Source organism: Sus scrofa, chromosome 3 (genome assembly GCF_054392235.1).
Source record: "Sus scrofa isolate SSC_HxYL_T2T_F1_AM1 chromosome 3, Sscrofa_HxYL_maternal_Yorkshire_Landrace_v2.0, whole genome shotgun sequence".
Classification (NCBI taxonomy): domain Eukaryota; kingdom Metazoa; phylum Chordata; class Mammalia; order Artiodactyla; family Suidae; genus Sus; species Sus scrofa.
In genome coordinates, this window is record NC_139385.1 from 29373681 (window position 1) to 29399158 (window position 25478).

At 47.6% G+C, this 25478-nt stretch overlaps 1 protein-coding gene across 2 annotated transcripts in view; it reads right to left on the bottom strand.

Annotated features, from left to right (window-relative positions):
* OTOA (otoancorin) overlaps positions 1 to 25478 on the bottom strand; it is a 93571-nt gene that overhangs the window by 50916 nt on the left and 17177 nt on the right. For both annotated transcript variants that reach the window (XM_085017345.1, XM_085017344.1), the window contains 8 exons: positions 25223 to 25354; positions 20790 to 21025; positions 15335 to 15438; positions 10925 to 11025; positions 9584 to 9723; positions 5553 to 5676; positions 2180 to 2395; positions 517 to 684 (listed from right to left, as the gene is read on the bottom strand). In XM_085017345.1, the coding sequence (XP_084873471.1) occupies positions 517 to 684; positions 2180 to 2395; positions 5553 to 5676; positions 9584 to 9723; positions 10925 to 11025; positions 15335 to 15438; positions 20790 to 21025; positions 25223 to 25354 (1221 nt within the window). The remainder of the gene's footprint in view (positions 1 to 516; positions 685 to 2179; positions 2396 to 5552; positions 5677 to 9583; positions 9724 to 10924; positions 11026 to 15334; positions 15439 to 20789; positions 21026 to 25222; positions 25355 to 25478) is intronic.

Below are 25478 nucleotides of genomic sequence, written 5' to 3' on the forward strand. Positions count from 1 at the left end.
AAAACAAACTTCTGGGAGTTTCCGCTGTGGTGCTGTGGGTTAAGAATCTGACTGCAGCAGCTCAGGTCATTGTGGAGGCCTAGGTTCCATCCCCAGCCCAGCGCAGTGGGTTAAAGGATCAGGCATTGCTGAAGCTGTGGTGTAGGTCACAGCTGCCACTCGGATTCAATCCCTGACCCCAGGAACTTCCATACGCCATGGGTGTAGCCATAAATTAATTAATTAATTAATTAATTAATTAAAAAAGAAAGAAAAGAAAAACTTCTTATTACAGCAAGAGGTCTAACTGAAGAAACGTCTTCCAGATTTGAATGGCTGGAAAGAGTAGCAGAGTCTAGAAAGAATTCGGCACCACCCCGGAGGCTCCTTCTGGAAAGGAGGGTAGGTGGACATCGGAAGGCATTCTTCAGGCTCAGAACAACCCCATCCAAAGACAAAGACACAGGCCACACGCAAAGCCCCCAAACCCCACCCTCCGTGGTCCCCGTGGCTGGGGACCAGACTTCTTCCTCTCACCTTGCTCAGGACACCGTGCTGCTGGGCAGGCGACAAGTCAGACATGTGCAGGGCGATGGTGCTTCTCAGGACCTGCGAGAGGTCCCTGCGGTCCATAGCGTGGAGGGCCTGGGTGCTGACCCCGGCCAGCAGCACTCCCATCTGGCTGGCATTGTGGAAGGACAGCACCTGGGGGCACCAGCCAAGAGGAAGGTGATGCCCAGCTCCTGCTCCCCGCCTTGTGGGCATTTGTTAAGACTCCCTGCAGGCTGGGTATCGGGATGGGAGCTGGGCACCATAGTGACCAAGACACAAGCCACCCTCCCAGACTCTCCTTCCTGCCATCAAGCAAGAGAGTTAAGGAGTTCCCTGGTGGCCAAGTGCTTAAGAATTTAATGTGGTCACTGCTGTGGCTCAGGTCACTCCTGTGGCTCGGGTTTGATCCCTGGCCCAGGACCTTCTGCATGCCCTGGGTGCCGCTGGGCAAGTTACTGTGCTTATCCAAGGCCGCATAGAACGATCATAAATTGACCCAGGCGCCACCACTGACTCCGCAATGGACTTTTACTGTTTAATTTGAACTAGCTGATAGATTAAAAAAATTGAAGGAATCCCAGAAGTTCCCTTGCTATGCCGTGGGTTAAGGATCCAGCGTTGCCACAGCAATGGCACAGGTACAACTGCAACGCGAGTTCGATCCCTGGCCCTGGAACTTCCACATGCCTTGGGCGTGGCCCCCTCAAAAAAATCATTATAAATCCCATAAAAATCTAGATCTGCAACCTACACCACAGCTCACGGCAACGCCGGATCCTTAACCCACTGAGCAAGGGCAGGGACCGAACCCGCAACCTCATGGTTCCTAGTCGGATTCGTTAACCACTGCACCACGACGGGAACTCCTAAGTCGGATTTCTTATATCGCTTACATTCCTGGGATCAGGTGTGCTAATACCAGGGGCTCAAATGTAGCAGCCAAACTTGACCTGAAGTCTGGCCAATAGCTGCCTGTTTGTTGGATTTGGAGGATAAACCTTACGCATGCATGTCAACCGATGATTGAGAATGTTGGCTGCCATCTTTTTTATTTTTTTCCTTTTTAGGGCCACACCTGCAGCAGGTGGAATTTCCTAGGCTAAGGACTGAATCAGACCTTCAGCTGAGGCCTACACCACAGCCACAGCAACACAGGATCTGCACTGCATCTGCAACCTCTGCCACAGCTTGTGGCCACCCTGGTTCCTTAACCCACTGAGCAAGGCCAGGGATCCAACTCGAATCCTCCTGGATGCTAGTTGGATTCTTAACCGGCTGAGCCACCAGGATGTAAGAATGGGTGAGCCATGGTCATGGCGCCATGATGGAGGTAGTTACCTTGGATGTGAAGCAAGCAGGCTCTGAAGCCAGATGCCTGGGCTCGATCTCAGCTCTTTTCTTTTGTGTGGCCGTGGCAATTCCCTTCTATGCTCTGCACCTCACATAAATGAGGTGGGACATGAATGTTATAACACCACGGACCTCATAGGGTTGTTGGGAAGATGAAATGATTAACTGAGCCATAGCCAACACTCATTGAGCTGGTACTCCCATGCTATCTTCTTACCGATTGGCTGCCCCTGCTGAGTGAGTATAACCAGTCCTTGGGCCTCAGGGCATTAAAATAGAGTTCAAAGCTCCAACTGACCTTCTCGTGGGCCAGGTATTTGGCAGACAAGAGGATGACTTGGCTCTTGGCCCAGCCTGAGACCTGGTTGAGGGTTGAGATGGCGCCATGCACAGCCTCGGGGGAGAGGGATTCCAGCTGACTGTGGGTCAAGCCCACAACTGCATCCGACAAAGAGCCCAGAGTCTCGTTGAGGGTCTGGTTTTCAGTGGCAATTTCCAGGAGGTCAGCTTTGAGCTAGAAGGAGGACAAGCTGCAATGAGCAAGCAGGACAGGGGTTCCTTCTGACCCCCAGGGTGCACCCTGGCCCCACCGTCCCCAGTCAAAAGGAGAGGGACTCCTGCCTAGCCCAGATCATGGGTCACTCCACAGAGAATGCCACCTCCTCTGGCCATGACCTTCATATGCCACAAAAGCACCTTGGGCTTCATTTCAATATGAATTTATTAAATCAACCTTAAAGCATGGCAGAAGGAAATTCTATTCATTTCACTTGTAATTCCACCACAGTCCTATAGCATCTATTTTCTTTTTGTGACCTTGAATTCTATATCCTGTCTATAGGGCTGTTTTTCCTTCATGAGATAGGCGGGGGAGGGGGCTTTCATAACAATATATAATCTGGGAGTTCCCGTTGTGGCGCAGCAGAAACAAATCTGACTAGTAACCATGAGGTTTCGGGTTTGATCCCTGGCTTTGGTCAGTGGGTTTGGGATCCGGCGTTGCCATGAGTTGTGGTGTAGGTTGCAGACACAGCTCGGAACCAAGATGCTGTGTCTGTGACATAGGCTGGCAGCTGTAGCTCCAATTCAACCCCTAGCCTGAGAACCTCCATATGCTGCAGGTGCAGCCCTAAAAAAGCAAACGTAAATATATATAATTTGGGTAAAGATAATTCTCAACAGTAACAGGAAGGTGAAAGTCTCCTAAAAAAACACAAAAACAAACCTCACCTCAAAAAAATTACTATGCTTAGTAATTGGGTGTATATGTTTCCAGGACTTCTTTTGCCTTTATAAATAAACCATGGTGTGCAGTCTTAACGTAGCTGTAAGACGAACAGAAGTGCCATTTTCTGCTCTATATTTTTCATTTAAAATTCTCTCTCACACGGTTTTCATGTTCCTGCGATCCCCTGAATTATTTTTTAGAACACGCCTGTCTAGTTATAATCAAGTGTGTTTCCCAGCTGCTTCCATTAAAGAAGGTGATCAACTCATCTATTGTAGCAGGACCTCTGCACCAAAAAACGAGAAGGGTTCTTGTTTTAACACCTGAATTTGTAAGCACAATAAACCTAGCCTTGACTGACACGTGCACAAGTGTTCCTGATGATACTGAAATGGCCACTGGGAGGCAGCAGAGTAAAGCGAAAGAAACAGCGGGCATCGCCCCTGGTTTTCTTCAAATTCAACCGTGTCTCGTCCCTGGAACTCCGTTTCCATCTCTTCCAAAGGCCCAGAGCAGGGGTCCCCAAAGTGAGGTCCTTGACCAGTAGTATCAGCATCACCGGGGAAGCTCTTAGAAATGCAGGTTCTCAGGCTCCACCCCAGCCCTCCCCAGTCAGAGGCTCTGGTTGTGGGTATTTTAGGTGTTTTTAACAAGCCTTCCAGATGATTCTGATGCACCCTCAGGTTTGAGAACTGATCTAAATGACCCAAAGGGGTCTCTCATATCTAATTGTATCTGACTTTCTTCTTGGTCACAGCGTCCTTCAAAGGCATTTAGTTTCTTATTTTTGCTTGCGCTTGCTTAGAAGGATTCTTTTCCTGAAAAACAAAACTAGGCGCCGACCAAGACAATGGCTCTGTGTCAAATACCAAATGGGGTGGAGGATTTTATGATGTGTGAAAAATTATTGACGATATTATCAAATTTTTCTTGAAGATTGCTCTCATGTCATCTTTTCAATTAAAAAAAAAATGTGGGAGTTCCCATTGTGGTTCAGCAGCTTAAGGACCCAACATTGTCTCGGTGAGGAAACAGATTCAATCCCTGGCCTCATTCAGTGGGTTAAGTATCCAGGGTTGCCACGAACTGCAGTGTAGGTGGCAGATATGGCTCAGTTCTGTGGTGGCTGCAGTGTAAGCTGGCAGCTGCAGCTCCAACTCGACCCCTAGCCCGGAAACGTCTATATGTCCCAGGTGTGGCAGCAAAAAGAAAAAAAAAAAATTTAAGAAATTCAAAAAGAAGTGGAAGAAACCGAGCAGAATTGAGGCTTTGAGGGAATTGAGTTCCCGTCATGGCTCAGTGGTTAATGAATCCAACTAGGAACCATGAGGTTGCAGGGTTGGTCCCTGGCCTTGCTCAGTGGGTTAAGGATCCGGTGTTGCCGTGAGCTGTGGTGTAGGTTGCAGACGCGGCTCGGATCCCGCGTTGCTGTGGCTCTGGCGTAGGCCGGTGGCTACAGCTCCGATTCGACCCCTAGCCTGGGAATCTCCATATGCCGTGGGAGCAGCCCTAGAAAAGACAAAAAAAAAAAAAGACTTTAAGGGAAGACAGGAAAGAGAGATGGAGGGAGGAAGGAAATGAGAAAGTCTTGATGAGCCAATGTGTCCAAACCTCTGGCCTAGGAACTCAATAAATTTACTCTAATTCGGTGCTTTCCATTCTGGCTGCACTGGAATCATCTGAAGAACCTCCCACACCCAGGCCACACCCCAGACCAATAATGAGCATCTCTGGGGGGCGGAGCCTGCGGGAGGGGTGTGTCATTAAGGTAGAACCGGGTTTGAGAAGCATAGTCACCAGACCAGCAGCTTCAGCATCACCTGGAAGCTTATTAGAAATGCCGCCTCTCAGGCCTCATCCAGCCCTCAAAGCTGCATTTAAGATTCCCAAACAATCCTAGGCACATTTATTTTTCTTTTTTTTTTTTTTTTTTGTCTTTTTGCCATTTCTTTGGGCCGCTCCCGCGGCATATGGAGGTTCCCAGGCTAGGGGTCAAATAGGAGCTGTAGCCGCTGGCCTACGCTAGAGCCACAGCAACGCGGGATCCGAGCCACGTCTGCGACCTACACCACAGCTCACGGCAACGCCGGATCCTTAACCCACTGAGCAAGGCCAGGGACCGAACCCGCAACCTCGTGGTTCCTAGTCGGATCCGTTAACCACTGCGCCACGACGGGAACTCCCCCAGGCATATTTAAGTTTGAGGTGGCCACTCTGAATTTGGATCTAGTCCAGCTTTTTTGTTTGTTTGTTTGTTTCTTTTCGCTGTGACTTCCCAGTTTAAGCTCATCCTAGGGTCTGAGATACCATCTGCTGTGGCTGGACTTAGATCCTGATTAATCCTGCATGTGTTCTCTCGAAGGGCAGGCAAGACTATTCTCCCCCATTTCTCCGGCTAGGGAAACTGAGGCCAGGGCTCCGGGGCCCCGTAGCTCTTCAGCACCTTCTGAACCTCAGCCTGGAAGCCCCTTAGGTGGCTGCACTTGATCATCTGGTGAAGGAGGACTTGGGCCACGGCAGCATCCAGCAACTCCAGGTCATCATAGAAACAAACCAGCAGCCCCAGCCTGTGTGAGAAGATAAGGGAAGCTGGTAAAGGGCCAGTGTTGGGGGGCCACCACTGAAGCCCCACCCCAGTTAGAACCAAGAGGGTCATGATCACAGCAGCTGCCACATCCCAGGTACTGTGCTGAGCACTTTACCTGGATTATCTCATCACAACAACCCTGCAGGGGAAGTACTCTCGTCAGCCCCATTTCACAGAAGGGCAAACTGAGACTCAGAGCGATCAAGTGGCTTACCCAAGGCAAGCAGTGGTCCTGGGCGTTAAATCTAGATCCATCCAACTATGTCATCTTCCCTCTCAGGTCATTAAGGGATACAAGGAATGCGTGGTGCTCAATTAGCTACAGAAAAATCCCGATTTCCACACAGAGATAAGGGGTTTGTGTGCCCTATTGGATGATCTGAGATGGAGATTTATTTCCAGGATGCTTTATAACCAATATCTCCAGATGATGACTTCAAAAGTGGGGGGGAAGGCAGGAGGCAGAACAGTGCAGGAGAAGGGATGGGATTTGAAACCTGGCCAAGCTGGAAGCTCCACAGCTAGTGGTTAAGTACATTAGCTTCAGGCCAACTGGAGTTTGATGGCCAGCTCTATGAAATGTCTGACCTCCAGCAAGTTACTGAACTTCTCTTGCAAGGCTGCTGCACACAGTTGTGCAGTGCACACCCTGCACTACTGTACACAGCAGCTCTCCCTCTCTGAGCTTTTTTTTTTTTCCACTTCGCAGCTTCAAACCCTCCTCTCTTCCTGGTTGCCTCTAATTCAGTCTTTTTCTTTTTAGGGCCACAGCTGTGGCACATGGAAGTTCCCAGGCGAGGGGTCCAATCTGAGCTGCAGCTACCGGCCAACACCACAGCCACAGCAACACAGGATCTGAGCTGTCTGCAGCCTACCCCAAGCTCACCGCAGTACCGGATCCTTAACCCACTGAGCGGGGCCAGGGATCAAACCTGCATCCTCATGGATACTAGTCGGGTTCGTTTCCACTTAGCCACAATGGGAACTTCTCCGCTCCAAGCTTTTCGTGGGGAGGTTTTCTTTGCTTATCATAGCACATCCTAATAAATATGATGGATGAAGGAAAGAGGCGAACAGAAAGAGGTAAATGAGAAAAGGCATACCAATTGATTAGTATGCGTCCTAGTGAATCCAAAGCTCTTATTTATTCAAGGATGCTCTTAACATTAGTATGAAATCTTAGCATGGCTGGACCACCTGGTTGACCATGATCAGACACTGACACACTCAGACATGCCCACAGCAGAGCAACCAGGTCAGGCAAAGGATTCGAAAGTGAGTCTGATGAGAAAAGAAGACTCCCACTCCTGGGCATCTACTCGGAGAAAACCATGACTCAAAAAAGACACAGGTACTCCGATGTTCATTGCAGCACTATTGGCAATAGCCAAGACAGGGAAATAACCTAAATGTCCATCAACAGAGGAGTGGATCAAGAAGATGTGGTACATATACACAATGGAATATTACTCAGCCGTTAAAAGGAACAAAATACTGGCATTTGTAGCAACATGGATGGACCTAGAGATTATCATGCTACCTGAAGTCCATCAGACAATGAGAGGCCAACATCAAATGCTTTCACTGACATGTGGAATCAGAAAAAAGGACGGAATGAACTTCTTTGCAGAACAGATGCTGACTCCCAGACGTTGAAAAGCTTATGGTTTCCAAAGGAGACAGGTTGGGGGGTTGAGGGGATGCACTGAGGGTTTGGGATGGAAATGCTGTAAAAATTGGTTGTGATGATTGTTGTACACCTGTAACTGTAATAAAATTCGTTAAGCAATAAAAAAAATAGAAAAGAAAAGAAGACTCAGAGGAAGCGAAGTTTGAATATCAAGAACCATGTTAAGAATTACTAGTATTTCTTAAGCACTTACTATGTGTAGATGTGCTGGATCTTTACAGGGGGCTTAATGAGGCAGGCAGCTTATTATCTCCCATTTTACAGATGCGGAAATGGAGGCTCAGAGAGAGAGGTGCCATAACACGGCCAGGACCACATAACTTTAAGTGGCAGTGTCAGGATTAAACCCAGACTCCAGGTCCCATGTTCTTAACCACTAAGCTATTTTTTGTGTGTGTAACCATTAAAAAAAAAAAATGGGACCTATGTCCATGGGTGAAAGTTACTAAGGAGAGACAAAGAAGGTCTAAGAATATGAAAACAGGAGTTCCCGTTGTGGCACAGTGGTTAATGAATCCGACTGGGAACCACAAGGTTGCGGGTTCGATCCCTGGCCCGGCTCAGTGGGTTAAGGATCCAGTGTTGCCGTGAGCTGTGGTATAGGTAGCAGAAGCGGCTTGGATCACGCGTTGCTGTGGCTGTGGTGTCGGCCAGCAGCTAGAGCTCCAATTCAACCCCTGGCCTGGGAACCTCCATATGTCACGGGAGCAGCCCTAGAAAAGGCAAAAAGACCAAAAAAAAAAAAAAAGAATATGAAAACAGGGGTTTCCATGGTGGCTCAGATTAAGAACCCGACTAGAATCCATGAGGACATGGATTCAATCCCTGGCCTCGATCAGTGGGTTAAGGATCTGGTGTTGCCATGAGCTGTGGCCATAGATGCAGCTTGGATCCCGCATGGCTGTGGCTGTGGTGTAGGCCATCAGCTCCAGCTCTGATTCGATCCCTAGCCTGGGAAATTCCATATGTTGTAGGTGCGCTCCCCCCTCAAAAAAAACCCTGAAAACATTCTCTGCGAGTGACTTTGAACAATGTAAAGTAATATGGTGACGTCAGAGGAAGCACAGTGACAGGAAGGCCCTGGGAGATGGAGAGAGGATGGGTGAACCGTGCCCACCACCAACCCCCCTCACTCTATCCTCCCCCACCCCCCACATTCAAACCCTTTCTGGGGTCACCAGGTGCACAGTTCCTGGTTCCTCCTCTGGAAACAGTATCCAGGGATCATGTGACAGTCACTAAATTCTAAAGCTGATCTCATCCTGGCTCCCCACCTGAGAATCTAGATGTCAAGGGGGTTCACAAATACAGGGACCTACGAGCTATTTCCAATCCGCCACCCAACCTAATGGAAATTACACATTTACCTTGGAATGGATGGAGAACTGAGTATTTAAAATGTTTCCGTGCTCAGGGTTGGAATCTTAGCACTTGAGAAGGTTGTACTAAATGTCGGGAGCTCATAGGAGATGCTTTTTAAAAAGCATATGTTTTCAGAGTTCCCTCTGTGGCGCAATAGCTTAAGAATCTGACTGCAGCCGCTCAGGTCACTGCAGAGGTGCAGGTTCAATCCCTGCCCAGAGCCGTGGGTTAAAGGATGCAGTGTTGCCTGCGTTGGGGGCGTAGGTTGCAGCTGCAGCTCGGATTCAATCCCTGGCCCAGGAACTTCCATGTGCCTCGGGTGTGGCCATAAAATAAAAATAAGTAAATAACTTCTTTTTTTTTGTCTTTTTAGGGCCACACCTGCAGCATATGGAGGTTCCCAGGCTAGGGGTCACAGTGGATCTGTAGCTGCCAGCCTACACCACAGCCACAGCAACGCCAGATCCAAGCCGCGTCTGCAACCTACACCACAGCTCACGGCAACCCCAGATCCCTAACCCACTGAGCGAGGCCAGAGATCGAACCTGCATCCTCATGGATACTCGTCGGGTTTGTTACCCCTGAGCCACAATGGGAACTCCTCAATAACTTAAAAAAAAAAAAAAAAGTTTGTCCTCTCCCCACTCATCAACTCTTCAAAAGGGGTCTCTTTGGGGAAACACCTCCCTCACATGCACGGAGCCGTGGGATTATCCCAAGAGATGGAGCAGCCACCACCCTTCCCTCCCCAGGTCTTTTGCTGCTCAGAGGAAGCTGGTGGCTTAGGTAGCCTCTTGGGAAAGGGCTCCGGGGGCCCAGCGCCCACGCCCCTTGCCTGTGGACGGTGGACGTATTCCTCGTGTCAAAACTGGAGGCGCGGATCCTCTCCAGAAACGCCTGGGCCAGTGCGGGCGTAATGTCATAAACCGTGTCCAGCTGCTTGGTGGCGTTGTCATAGCTGATGAACAGCCCGACCTGGTGGACAAGGACAGGAAGACCAGTGAGGAGGGCTGCAGGGGCCCCTTGCAGCGCCCCCTAGGTGGTCTGTGCTGCGCCCGACCCCAGACATCTGAGACGCCCATTGCTCTTGTCATTATTTTCCATAATAGTTTATTACAAGATACTGAATACAGTTCCCTGTGCTGTACAATAGGACTTTTTATTTGTCTCTTTTTTTATTTCTAATTTTTTTTTAATTTTTATTTATTTTTTAAATTACTCAAATGAACTTCTCACATCTGTAGTTGTATAACGATCTTATTTGTCTCTTGTATATAGAGACTTTGTATCGGCTGATCTCAAACGCCTAATTTATCCCTCCCCCATCCTTCCCCTTTGGTAACTGTGTCATCGATTTCTTTTCTTTTCTTTTTTTTTTCTGTCTTTTTAGGGCCACACCTGTTGCATATGGAGTTTCCCAGGTGAGGGGTCTCATCAGAGCTGTAGCTGCTGGCCTACACCACAGCCACAGCAACGCAGGATCTGAGCCGCATCTGCAAACTGCACCACAGCTCACGGCAACGCCGGATCCTTAACCCACTGAGCAAGGCCAGGGATCGAGCCCACAACCTCATGGTTCCTAGTCAGATTTATTTCCGCTGCACCATGATGGGAACTCCATTGATTTCTTAAGAGTCTATAATTGCTGCTTTAGTTTCTTCTTCAAGCCAACTGATATTTAGGAAAGTTTTAATATCTGAGCAGTTGAAATGTTTTAAAGCTACTATTTGTACATTTATTTCTTGATTTGTTTTCTTTTCTTTCTTTCTTTCTTTTTTTTTTTTTTGGGACCGCACTTGCGGCACATGGAGGTTCCCAGGCTAGGGGTCGAATCGGAGCCACAGCTGCTGGCCTACACCACAGCCACAGCAAGGCCAGATCCGAGCCTCATCTGCGACCTACACTACAGCTCACCGCAATGCTGGATCCTTAACCCACTGAGTGAGGCCAGGGATCAAACCTGCGTCCTCATGGATACTAGTCAGATTTGTTTCCACTGAGCCACCACAGGAACGCCTCAAAGAGTTTTCTTTAGATGCTCAAGTTATATGGAGCTGAGGTGGGTGTCCAATTTCCAGGGCATCTTGACTGGCTGGCTGAACATGGGAGGTTTAGAATACACCTTACGCCGGATATATTAGTGATGGGGACACGTAGATGTACTTTTCCAACTTACTTCTATAGGACTAATGTTTGTAATTTCTTCCAGTGGTAGGTGAACCATATATCTGCCCAAAATCCATAAGCTTTCTGCACTGACCCAGGAAACAGAGTCATCTGCAAACACACAAATACATGGATAAATAAGCAAATAATGAAATAAAAGCCTAGGCACTGGTATGTGATGGTCAAAAGCATCTTTGCATCAGGACCTCCTTTTTGCATTCATTAATTCATTCAACAACCATTTCCTGAGAGGCTATGCTACACAGAGACAATGCCAGATGCTCTCTAGTTTGTTACTTAGTAGTGTGGCTCTTGGACCAGCAGCTTCAGCATCACCTGGAAACTTGTTAGAAGAAATACAGATTATTTTTTAATGCTTAAGACCAAAAAATACACTTTTTTTTTTTTTTTTTTTTTTTTTTTTTTTTTTTTTTTTTGCTTTTTAGGGCCGCACCTGCAGTATATGGAGGTTCCCGGGCTAGGGGTCGAATCGGAGCTACAGCCGCCAGCCTACACCACAGCCACAGCCATGCAGGATCCCATCCACATCTGTGACCTACACCACAGCTCACAGCAACACTGGATCCTTAACCCACTGAGCGAGGCCAGGGATCAAACACGCAACCTCATCGTTCCTAGTCAGATTCATTTCCACTGCGCCACGACAGGAACACCCAAAATGCCCATTTCGTTTTAGTTTACTTAGTTACTAACTTGAAATATATCTGACTTCTTTATTACTACGAATAACGATCATTATCTTCCTTGTGGATTAGACCACATACATGAGCCAAACCAGACCATTGATCCTTCCTCATATGTGCCCCAAAGGGTCTCCAAATCTTTTGCTCTCTTGGGCCCTTCTCCTTTTAGCTAGAATGCCTTCCCCCTAACCCTTCTGCTTCCAAACCCTACCTTAAAAATTGAGCTCACTGGAGTTCCCGTCGTGGCTCAGTGGTTAGCAAATCCGACTAGGAACCATGAGGTTGCGGGTTCGATCCCTGGCCTTGCTCAGTGGGTGAAGGATCCGGCATTGCCATGAGCTGTGGTGTAGGTCGCAGACGTGGCTCCCATGTTGCTGTGGCTCTGGCGTAGGCCAGTGGCTACAGCTCCGATTTGACCCCTAGCCTGGGAACCTCCATATGCTGCAGGAGCGGCCCAAGAAATGGCAAAAAGACAAAAAAAAAAAAAAAAATTGAGCTCACAGTGTCCTCTCCCTTAAAGCCTTCCCTCAGCTCAGCCAACAGTAATTTCTCCCGTCTCTGAATTCCCAGAGGACTCTCTATTCCTCTGTGCAGGCATTTGAAATTCCCCATCGGCAAATGTCAGTGGGGCTTTAAGAACAAGAACGGCCAGGATTCAATGAACTCCCATTGGCTTCACGGCCCCCAACCCTCCAGTCAAAGACGTACACACCACATTGCACTGGTGGCATTTTGGGGAAATGAAATCAGCAGGGACGCATTGATGGGATGTCATGAACCAGTCACCAAGAGCTGTTGCCAGAAGCCCTGGGCTGTGGCCGAAGCCCAGGTGAGATGGTGAAGTCAGCTGATGCCTGAGCTAAGTCACAAGAACAAGAAGGTGCCTCCCCTCATCTGGGGCTCAGAGCTGTCAGGTGAGCTCAGGTGAACACCCTGTGATACTCTAGATGGGGATTCTTTTTTTTTTTTTTTTGTCTTTTTGCTATTTCTTGGGCCGCTCCTGCGGCATATGGAGATTCCCAGGCTAGGAGTCTAATCGGAGCTGTAGCTGCCAGCCTACGCCAGAGCCACAGCAACGCGGGACCCGAGCCACGTCTGCGACCTACACCACAGCTCACGGCAACGCCGGATCCTTCACCCACTGAGCAAGGCCAGGGATCGAACCCGCAACCTCATGGTTCCTAGTCGGATTCGTTGACCACCGAACCACAACGGGAACTCCTAGTTGGGGATTCTAAACACTTGCCTCGGTTATTAGAAAGGGGTGGCCTCAGAAGGCTAGAGAATTCTGAAGGAAAACCACAAAATTCACCAAGAATCAAGCTGCGTTGTTCATTTTCAGTGAATTATTAAATGTGAACTGTATTTCTTTTCTGCAAAAAGATCCCCAAGCTTGGGATATTTTTGATACCCAAAGTATGTCCAGTTACCTCAAGGAACTTCATGAAAAAAAAGTTTAAAGTCCCAATAGAGAGCTCCCGTTGTGGCTCAGCTGGTTAAGAACCCGACATAGTGTCTGTGAGGACATGGGTTCGATCCCTGGCCTCGCTCAGTGGCTTAAGAATACGGCGTTATCATAAACTGCGGCATAGGTTGCAGAAGCATCTGGGATCATGTGTTGCCATGGTTGTGGTATAGGCTGGCAACTGCAGCTCTGATGCGACCCCTACCCTGGGAACCTCCATGTGCCATAGGTGCATATGGAAAACCAAACAAAAGTCCAGGAATTCCCGTTGTGGCTGAGTGGGTTAAGAACACGACTAGTATCCACGAGGATGCAGGTTCTATTCCTGGCCTTGCTCAGTGGGTTAAGGATCTGGCGTTGCTGTGAGCTGCAGCATAGGTTGCAAATGCAGCTTGGATCGGGTGTTGCTGTGGCTGTGGTGTAGACTGGCAGCTACAGCTCCCATTCAACCCATAGCCCAGGAACTGTCATATGCCGCAGGTGCAGCCCCAAAAAGAAAAAATAAATAAATAAATAATTTTTTAAAAGTCCAAATAGAATTCCTTTTAATTCACTTTAGTTTAATCATGAACCTATCACATAGGGATTTTAGGACAGTCTGTCTCTAATTAAATTTTCGTGATAAGAACTGAAGGGAAGTCCAGAGGGTGAGCTGAACCGCTTTCTCAGGGTTACATAGTGTGAGATTTGGATTCCTGGAGGCCATAGTTACGCATCCAGCAGAGGGAATTCTGAGCATGGAAGACACTGAATCGTCCATTGTTTAACACTCTGAGCTCAGAGCTCAATTTCAGGAAACAAAAGGCTTGGCACTCCCTACCCTCCAACCCCTCCGGCTTGCCACACCCGCCACCACCACTACATCCAAGCTCATTTGGACCTCAGGGCCTCTGTGTTTGCTGGTTCCCCTGCCTGGAACCCTCTTCCTCCAAGCCTTGCTTGTCTCATTCCATTTCTCATTCTGGTCTCCGTTCCAACCGTCACTTGCCCAGAGAATTCTTCTCTGACTCCTTCATCCAGGGTCAGACAACTACAGCCTGTGGGCCAAACCCAGCCCACCACCTGTTTTTGGACAGACTTCGAGCTTGGTTTTTACATTTTTTTAATGGTTGAGGGAAAAATCAAACAAAGAATAGGAGTTCACGGAGTTCCCGTCATGGTGCAGTGGAAACGAATCCAACTAGGAACCATGAGGTTGTGGGTTCAATCCCTGGCCTCGCTCAGTGGGCTAAGGATCTGGCGTTGCCATGAGCTGTGCTGTAGGTCGAAGACATGGCTCAGATACTGAGTTGCTGTGGCTGCGGTGTAGACCAGCAGCTGTAGCTCTGATGTGACCCCTAGCCTGGGAACCTCCATATGCTGTGGGTGCAGTCCTCAAAAGCCGAAAAAAAAAAAAAAAAAGAATAGTTCCCATTGTGGCGCAGTGGAAACGAATCTGACTAGCATCCATGAGGTTCGATCCCTGGCCTTGCTCAGTGGGTTAAGGAGCCGCCGTTGCCATGAGCTGAGGTGTAGGTCGCAGTCGAAGTTTGGATCCTGTGTTGCTGTGGCTGTGGTGTAGGCCGGCGGCTACAGCTCCGATTCCACCCCTAGCCTGGGAACCTCCACATGCCACAGGTTCAGCCCTAAAAAGCAAAAAAATAAAAAAATAAAAATAAAAGCCAAAAATAAAGAATGGAAAAAAATGATAAAAAGATAAAATAAAATAAACTGAAACTCTGTACTGAAATGATACCTCCCCATTCCTTCCGCCCTTCAGCCACCTCCTGGTAACAACCTCTCTACTTTCTGTCTTTATGAATTTGACTACTCTAGAAAATAGTAGGTTTTTCGAAACATCTATCAAATGAATGAGTCCTGGCCTATTTCTCCTTTGGTTGCCAGGAAGCTTAGCACTAGATTTCTGTGCTTTATTGCACAGATTTTCTTTGACACAGATGTTGAACTCGTAAGCTTATTCCGAAAGTTTTCACCGCATCTAAGATGCCATCATTATTTATGTTCTGCTAAGAAACCAGGACACACCGTTGATTGTAAGACACAGGTAATCCTTAAAGCTTCAGAGACTTTACCACGGGAGAAATACATTGATGAAATGGGGTATGTGTGTTTTCTATAAGCCACATCGAATCCTTTTTGGAAGTTTGAGGGAAGTGAAAACCCTCGGTGACAATGCGATCAAATTCCTATCTACAGCGATCAAGGCTGGACTCCCCCCAAAAAGTGTTCCCACCGCAAAGCCTGGGCTCACCAGTGACATTGGAGGACGTCTGCAAAATCCCCGTCATCCAGGAGTAGAGTGCCCTCTGGGATTGGGCCGAGGTCTGGTCGTAGAGCTCTCTGAACACCGCGGATCTAAATGACACAAACATGGGTGTCAATGCAGGAACAGACAGAGGAAGGCTGCCTGGAGACAGGGTCGAAAGAGCAAATCGACAGGAAGCCGTCTTTGGTTAAAAACCCTTGGGAGCTCCCATCAGCACTCAGCGGTAACGAACCCGATTAGGATCCACGAGGACATGGGTTCTATCCCTGGCCTCCCTCCGTGGGTTAAGGATCTGGCATTGCTGTGAGCTGCAGTATAGGTTGCAGACTCGGCTCGGTTCCGGCATTGCTGTGGCTGTGGCATAGCCAGCAGCTAGAGCTCCGATTCGACACCTAGCGTGGGAACTTCCATGTACTTCAGGTGCAGCCTTAAAAAGACAAAAAAATAATAAAATTAAAATAAAAACCCTTCCCACTTCTTTGCTCTCTGTAGCTCGTTACCCCTTTCTTCTCATCTTATCACAGTGAAATACCTTCCGAAGAGTGGTCTCCACTTGCTCACCACTTGGTCACTTTTTTTTTAAACAGTTTTATTCAGATATAATTCATATACCATACAATTCACCCATTTAAAGTGTACAATTCAGAAATTTTCAGTATATTCAGAATTGTGCAACCATTACAATTTTAGAGGCATTTAAATACTTCAAAAGGAAACCCCAGGAGTTCCCGATGTGGTCGTGGGTTACGAACCCGACTAGTATCCATGAGAATGTGGGTTCCATCCCCGGCCTTGCTCAGTGGTTAAGGATCTGGCATTGCCATGATCTGAGGTGTAGGTCACAGATGCACTGCTGTGGCAGTGGCGTAGATTGCAGATGCGGCTCTGATTCAACCCTTAGCCTGGGAACTTCCATATATATGCCACAGGTGTGGCCCTAAAAAGAAAACCAAAAAAAAAGAGAGAGAAAGAGACCCCATACCCTTCAACTGTCACCCTGAACTTCTAATCACCCCAACTCCTAGAAACTACTAATCTACTTTCTGTCTCTAGATTTGCTTCTTCTGGTTCTTTCAAATAGATGTAATCATACAGCATGTCACCTTTGTGTCTGGCCTCTTTTGCTTGGCATATTTTCAAGGCTCATGCATGTTGAAACATGTATCAGTACTTCACTTTTTTTTTTTTTTTTGGTCTTTTTTTTTTTAGGGCCACACCTGAAGCATATGGAGGTTCCCAGGCTAGGGGTCGAATCGGAGCTGTAGCCACCAGTCTACACCACAGTCACAGCAACGCCAGATCTAAGCCGCATCTGCGACCTACACCACAGCTCACAGCCATGCCAGATCCTTCACCCACTGAGCAAGGCCAGGGATCGAACCCGCAACCTCATGGTTCCTAGTCAGATTTGTTTCCACTGCACCACTACGGTAACTCCAGTACTTCACTTCTTTTTTCCTTTTTTTAAGTTTTATTATAGATGATTTACAAGGTAGCAATAATTTCTGCTGTACAGCAAAGCGATTCAGTTATACATAAACAAACCATTCTCTTTCAGATTCTTTTCCCACATAGATGATCACAGAACATTTAGTAGAGTTCTCTGTGCTATACAGCAGGTCCCCGTTGGCCAATCATTCCACATACCTCAGTGTGCAGGTGCCTTTTTGTTTTTGTTTTTGTTTTTTTTGTCTTTTCAGGGCCACGCCTGTGGCATATGGAGGTCCCCAGGCTAGGAGTATAATCAGAGCTGTAGCCACTGGCCTACCCCACAGCCACAGCAATTCAGGATCTGAGCCGCCTCTGTGACCTACACCACAGCTCAGGGCAACGCCGGATCCTTAACCCACTGAGCGAGGCCAAGGATCGAACCCACCACTTCATGGTTCCTAGCCGGGTTTGTTAGCCACTGAGCCATGATGAGAACTCCTGCATCTGCCTTTTTAATGACCCAATTCTATTCCATTGTACGAATATACCACGTTTTGTTTATTCAATAGTTGATGGACACTTTCTTTTTTGTAATTTATTTTTTTAATTGTGATTTCCCCCATGCAATTTTTTTTCTCCTGTACAGCATGGTGACCCAGTTACACATGCATGTACACACTCTTTTTTCACGCATTATCCTGCTCCATCATAAGTGACGAGACATAGTTCCCAGAGCTACACAGCAGGATCTCATTGCTAATCCATTCCAAAGGCAATAGTTTGCAACTAGGAACCCCAGATGGACACTTTCTATGTTTTGTCTTTTCGAATAATCCTGCCATAAACATTCATGTAGTGACATATGTTTCATTTCTCTTAGGTAGAGACCCAGGAGTGGAACGGCTAGGTTATATGGCAATTCTTAGCCTTTGAGGAATGGCCGGACCAATTTCCAAGGCAGCTGCAATGTTTTCCACGCTCACCAGTGGTGTCTGAGGGTTTGATTCCTCCACATCTTTGGTAACACGATTGCCTGACGTTTGGATTATAGACATTCTGCTGGGTGAGAAGTACACTGGTCACTTTTTTTGGTCTTTTTGCCTTTTCTAGGGCCACTCCCTCAGCATATGGAGGTTCCCAGAGTAGGGGTCGAATCAGAGCTGTAGCCACCGGCCTACACCACAGCCACAGCCATGCAGGACCCGAGCCGTGTCTTCGACCTACACCATAGCTCATGGCAACGCTGGATCCTTAACCCACTGAGCAAGGGCAGGGATTGAACCCGCAACCTCATGGTTCCTACTCAGATTTGTTAACCACTGCGCCACAATGGGAACTCCTACACTGGTCATTTTTTAAGCTACTGCCACTGGTTTCCCCATGGCCACACCACTCCCGTGGCCCAAGTCTTGAACGACCTCCTTGTCCCCATACCCATGAGTCCCACTGGATTCAAATATCACTTGACCTTTCAAGGCACTTGACACTGAGCACGCCTCTGGTTCATCCTTGCTATTCTGGAAGAATTTCCTCACCTCCACCCACCACCACTGAAAATCAATTCACCAAAGAACCAGCTTGCCAACCTTTTCTAAGCTTAAAGTTGATCCTTGCCCCTCTCTTAGTCATTTCACATGTGACTAGGCAAACTTGCCCTTGTATCCGTCTGAACATCTTTTTTCTGTATCTTTTTTATCCTCTCCCGCCTCCTTCTCCTTTTTCTTCCTCTTTCTCCTTCTCTCTCTCTTCTGTCTCTCTCCATCTCTTATTTCTTTTTTGGGGTTGTTGATTTTTTCATAACAGCAGAGTCAGTGAGAAGGACAGGAGAAAGATATAATTCTGAAAAAACGGTACATGTCTTTTTTTTTTTTTTTTTTGGCCAGGCTAAGCTACAACAGTGATGTTGAATCCTTAATCCCTAGGCCACTAGGGAACTCTAGGTACATATTTTTTTTAAGGGAAAGCTTGCCCATTTGTAAAAATGCAGGCTCTATCATTCCCTGCGCTGTGTTATTCGATCTCTCTGTGCCTCCATTGCCTCATCTGAAAAATGGGGATGGTATTCATGGCATCGTCCCACGAGGAGAAGGGGATGGCAGGGTAGGGCAGGAAAAGGGCAAAACTGGGGCTCAGGAGACCTGGATGGAGTTCAGATGACGTCAAGTCCCAGGGGTTCACCTCAGAGATGCCATCCCCTCTTGGGGCCTCAGTTTTTTTTATCTGCAAAAGAAGAGGTTAGATTTAACAATGGCCATGAGGAAACAGAAGATGGGGGCACACTCCAGACGCCCCACTCGTGAACTGAGAATCCGGAGTCAGGCATTGTTATATCTTTATTGTTCTGTTGTCTTTTGCTCCTTGAGGTTCATAACCTTTATCCCAGTTCTTATGCAGGGTCGATATAAAGTTTTTGTCCTGGACAGGTATGAGTGTTGATGGTCACGCATCCATCTTCCCTCTGCCATAATCGAAATTCAGTTTTTCTTGGGGAAATTACATCTCTCAGGCTTTATTTTATTGAAGCACAGTTGATTTACAGTGTGGTGCCAATTTCTGCTATACGGCAAAGTGACTCAGTTCTGTATCTATATATACACCTTCTTTTCTTATACTCTTTTCCATCATGTTCTGTCCCAGGAGACTGGGTATAGTTCCCTGTGCTGTACAGGATGACCTCATTGCTTATTCATTCAAAGTGTAATAGTTTGCATCGACTAACCCCAAACTCCCAGTCTATCCCACTCCTTCCTGCACCGCCTTGGCAACCACAAGTCTGTTCTCTATGTCTGTGAGTCTGTTTCTGTTTTATAGACAGGTTCATTTGTGCCATATTTTAGATTCCACCTATAAGTGATATCATATGGCATTTGTCTCTCTCTTTCTTATTTCACTTAGTATGAGAATCTATAGTTGCATTCATGTTGCTATAAATGGCATTATTTCGTTCTATCCTATGGCTGAGTCGTATTCCATTGTGTATATGTACCACATCTTCTCTATCCATTCAACCACTGATGGACATGTAGGGTGTTGCCATGTCTTGGCTATTGTGAAGAGTGCTGCTGTGAACATAAGGGTGCATGTATCTTTTAAAATTATAGGTTTTTTGATTTCTTGTTGTGGCTGAGTGGGTTAAGAACCGGGCTAGTATCCATGAGGATGGGGGTTCGAACCCTGGCCTCTGCGCAGTGGGTTAAGGATCCTGCATTGCCACAAGCTATGGAGTAGGTTACTGATGCGGCTCAGATCTGGTGTTCCTGTGACTGTGGTGTAGGCTGGCAGCTACAGCTCCAATTCCACCCCTACTGTGGGAACCTCATAAGGTGAGTTCTTTAGAAATAGAATAAATAAATAAATAAATGTTTTGTCTGGATATATGGCCAGGAGTGGGATTGCTGGATCATATAGTAGTTCTATTTTTAGTTTTCTGAGGAACCTCCATACTGTTTTCCTAGTGATTATAGCAATTTACCTTCCCACCAACAGTGAGGAGAGTTGCATTTCTCCCACTCTTGACTGGTCGTGTTTGGGCAGGACTGGGACCCACATCTAAGCCGATATGCATACCAGATTCCCATTGGCTACAGTAATTGGCTCAAGAATGGGCACATGACCCAGTCTGGACCAATGAGAATCAGGTCTAGGACTCTGGTTGCAACTGTTGGGAAAGTCCTCTGGACCAGGCACTCACAGGTTCTTTCCTTTCTTTCTTTCTTTTTTTTTTTTTTTTTTTTTTGCTTTTTAGGGCCACATCCATGGCATATGGAGGTTCCCAGGCTAGGGGTCCAATCAGAGCTACAGCTGCCGGCCTATACCACAGCCACAGCCATAGCCACAGCCACGCAGGATCCTAACTGCATCTGCAACCCACACCACAGCTCACAGCAACGCCAGATCCTTAACCCACTGAGTGAGGGCAGGGATTGAACCTGCATCCTCGTGGATACTAGATGGATTCATTTCTGCCGCACCACAGCAGGAACTCGCTTTTTCTTTTTTTTCCACTCACAGGTTCTTGAAGGCATCTTCACGCAGGTCCCGGGGGAGCTTCTCTGTGATGTCCGGCTGCAGAAAGTGGCCTGAGGACCCTCTCAGCACCCTGCCAAGGATCTCCACACACTCCAGGGGATTCAACACCTGGAAACACCTCTCCAGCGTGATGAGAAACAGGCTGCGATTCACGCCCGGACTCTGCAAGGCTTGCTTCCGAATCTCTCTCAAGTCAATAATGACGTCGTCCAGCTCCTAAACGAATGATAGAACGTAGGGTTGCCTTGAGCGTTGCCTCTCCATGTGGAAGCCCCGGGAGGGACCACACTTTGCAGCAATGGTGAAATTCAGGACCACTATGAAATACCATGCTGCTACGTCAAACCTTCGAGAACTTCCCATTACCCACAGAACAAAGTCAAGACCTTCACCGGCTCCATCCACATGAGCACCTTGTCACTTTCCATGACTGTCACACTCTAGGCCCTTGCCCTCTCTAGCTGGAATCGCCTCCTCTCCTTCTCCCAGCGAAATCCAGCTCATCCTTTGAAGCCACACTCAGCTGTCATTTAAGTGGCGAAATCTTCTCTGATGTCCTTCTACTTTGGTCAAATCAAATCTCCCTCCACTCTGGGCTCCCAGAAGCATCTTTGTGGGGTGGAGGGCACACCTGCAGTGTTACACGGAAGTCCCCAGGCTAGGGGTCGAATCAAATCAGAGCTACACCACAGCCACAGCAACACCAGATCTGAGCCATGTCTGTCACTTACACCATAGCTCACGGCAACACTGTATCCTCAGCCCACTGAGAGAGGTCAGGAATTGAACATGTGTCCTCATGGATACTAGTTGGGTTCTCAACCAGCTAAGCCACAATGGGAACTCCCTCAAAAGCATCCTGAACCAAACTTCATGATGCCTTAGAGATGCTGTCTTTCCTCCAAGCCAATGGATCTCAACCTTGGCTGCACATTAAAATCACTGGGGGGAGGGGGTGATTCCCAGCCCCACCATATAGAGTCTGATTTTCCTGGTCTCTGGCGGAGCCCTGGCAACTGACTCTAGTGTGTGGCTGGGGATGAGCCAGGAAAGTACTGAGGCCCAAGTCTTATGTCTAGAGGGGTGTCTGGTACCTAGAAGACATTGAGAAAGAGCCCGTTGGGATGAAGAATGAATGAGTGAATGAATGAATCCTTTGAACCACAAACCCCAGGAATGCAGACAGGGTTTAGGCACAATCTGATGGGACATGACTCTGTCCTTCACCTCCTCCAAAGAGAACAGTCACAATTTACTGAGTATGGACCATACAGTAGCACAGCCACTGTGCCAGGCATGGCAAGAACACACATCACCTCCTACAGGTTAAGCCCCATGGGTCTAAGGGTCAGACATTCCTAGGTTCAAACTCCAGTCTCTCCGCTTCTATGTGTGTCTTCTTGAGCAAATCATTTAAATTTTTTACGTCTCAGTTTCTCCCTCTTGAATGAAGATAAAATCAGTGCCTACTTCTTAGATGTACATAAGAACTGAATGAAGTAATGAGGAGTTCCCTTTGCAGCTCAGTGGTAACAAGCCCAACTAGTACCCATCAGGCTGCAGGTTCGATCCCTGGCCTCGCTCAGTGGGTTAGGGATCCAGTGCTTCCGTGAGCTGCGGTGTAGGTCACAGATGTGGCTCGGATCCCCAGTTGCCATGGCTGTGATGTAGACCGGCAGCTACAGCTCTGATTCAACACCTAGCCTGGGAAGCTCCATATGCCACAGGTACAGACCACCCTAAAAAGCAAAAAAAAAAAAAAAAAAAAAAATTGAATGAAGTTATGAATGCAGAGTACTGGGTACCCAGGGAACCCTCAGCAAACAAAGGCTGTAATTCCTCAATATCACAGGTGCTGGGAACAAAAGAGAGATTAGGCAACCTGCTCAAACCTGCCTGGAGCTGGGATCCGACACAAATACTCTGAGTCCAAGCTCACACCCTAGCCACGACCATGTGCTTCCTAACTTCAGTCACTCACGGTAGGGGCCAAAGAGTGCAGTGGCTAAAAGCATAACTTAGGGTCCTTAGGCAGGGGTTTGCAGATGGTATTGGGCCATCTGTGACTGACTACTAGAAGCCACATCCTCATTTTAACTGCCCTGGAACTGACCCTCAGCATCTCTTTCGGGGAAGGATGTAGGCAACAAGTCAGCGAGGAAGCGGCAGAATATTTGATGTGCTACCACTAGAAATCACACACAGTTTCCTAAGACGCTACCATTGTTGCAAATGTCTAGAATATGGGCTGACACTCAAAACTTCCTTAGAGAGGCTATTGGACCTGCCACTAAATCTTGTTACTGTGTTAAAAAAGCTCATCATTTACCGGACCCCAACTTTATGTGTTTCGATACACTTCTTTCAAGAGAATCAGCTTCCTACATGTTTCCTTTTATAGATTTTAACACAATACTCTGAGAAGGAGCCCCCGGGCTTCCCCAGATGCCCTGAGGGCTCACAGCTGGAGTCAAGAGCCCAGGTTCCCACCTTTGATTTGCTTATAACCTGAGGTGACTGACTTGGCCTCTCCAAGCCCATTTGTTTCCTCATCTGAATTCTGAAATGGTAAGATTCTAATTATCCTTATTTCAGAAGGTCCGGGAGACAATTCAACAGGTCCAGGGTTGTTAAACCCTTAGAACAGTGTTGGTAAATCTGGGCCACGGTCCATGTGAGTCAGTAAAGTTTTATCGGAACACATCACATCCATTCATTAACCTGCCATCTCCAGCTGCTTTGATGCTACAAGCGACAGTTGAGTAGCTGTGACAAAGATTATACGGCCCGCAAAGCCTGAAATATTTACCGCCAGGCCCTGTACAGAAATGGTTTTGGGGTCATTCCCCCAGAATAATATCCGATGCATGGCAGGCCCTCAATAAACATTAATCAATGTCATTTCCATAAACCACCATCCGCATTTGTGCCATATCTTTGCCCTGCCTTTCCTATCATTTGGTTCACATTTTTACGTTAAGCGGACTCTTTAAAAGTTGAATTCATTTCAAAAGAAAACATTACATCTCCACCAAATTCACAGTGTTGATGTATATTTTAATATCATGTTAAAATAAATCTGGGGGGTTCCCGTCGTGACGCAGTGGTTAACGAATCCAACTAGGAACCGTGAGGTTGTGGGTTCGATCTCTGGCCTCCTTCAGCGGGTGAAGGATCTGGCATTGCCGTGAGCTGTGGTGTAGGTTGCAGACACAGCCTAGATGCCAAGTTGCTGTGGCTGTGGTGCAGGCCGGCAGCTGTATCTCCAATTTGCCCCCAGCCTGGGAACTTCAAATGCCATAGGTGCAGCACTAAAAAGACAAAATTAACTAATTAATTAATCTATGATTATTAAAATATTTAAATAGTTCATTTCCCTTTGGAAAACACTCTTCCACACTAACCTATCTCTAAACTTCATTTTTTTTTTTTTTTTGGAGCTGCACCTGAGGCATATGAAGGTTCCCAGGCTAGGGCTCCAATCAGAGCCACAGCTGCCAGCCCACACCACAGCCACAGCAACGCCAGATCCCAGCCGCATCTGCGACCTACACCACAGCTCATGGCAATGCTGAGTCCTCAACCCACTGAGCAAGGCCAGGGATCAAACCCACAACCTCATGGTTCCTAGTCGGATTCATTTCTGCTGCACCAGGACAAGAACTCCTAAACTTCATCTTTCTGATTCCCAAGGATTCTCTAAGTCTCAGAGGCCTTGCTTTGCTCTTATGTGATCAATCTCATGTCTTGGAAATCACGTTTCTGGTTTTTGTCCTCTAGATCATAAGCTCCTTGAGGCCAGAGACAGTCTTTTATCTCTGAATCCGGTTCCCCCAGGGCATAGTAATCATTCATGGATGTTTATCGAGCAAAACTTATTGGAGCTGCTCAGTATCCCTCATTTCTTAGTATCCATAAGAATGTGAATCAGGAGTTTCCGTGGTGGCATCATGGTAATGAACCCGACTAGTAACCATTAGGTTGTGGGTTCAATCCCTGGCCTTGATCAGTGGGTTAAGAATCTGGCATTGCCTTGAGCTGTGGTGTAGGTCACAGACAGCTCAGATCTGGCATTGCTGTGGCTGTGGCGTTGGCTGGCAGCTGCAGCTCCAAATCCACCCTTAGCCTGGGAACTTCCATATGCCGAGGGTGCAACCCTAAAAAGACAGAAGGAGGAGGAGGAGACGAAGAAGAAGAAGACGAAGGAGACGACGACAATGAATCATAAGGCTTTTCACTTGAACTTTGGAGAAAGAGGGAAAACCCAGGTCCCAAAACTCCCAGGGAGTTTGCAGAGGGAGGAGGAAGAGATACAGAAGGGCTCAGGCCTTAGTGTGGCTCAATTCCATTCAGCTGGACAAACACCAACTGGCCCTGGACCCCCCTGCTCCAGGCGTGCCACGAACACCTCACCAAGCGCTCCTTCTTGTCCTCTAAGAGACATCGCATGGCTGTGTGGAATTGCAGAGCATCTGTTCCCCTCAGGTCCTCCAGAAGCTTCTGGGGCTGGTACAGACGCTGCTCCAGGTGGTTTTCCATGGCTGCCTGGAGGCAAGAGTGTGGAGAGTCCGTGAAAAAAGGACAAGGTCAGCACCACGGCCAGCAACCCAGCCAAGCCACCCAACTCCCCACAGAGACCACAGGCTGGAAGCCGGCACCCATCCTTGCT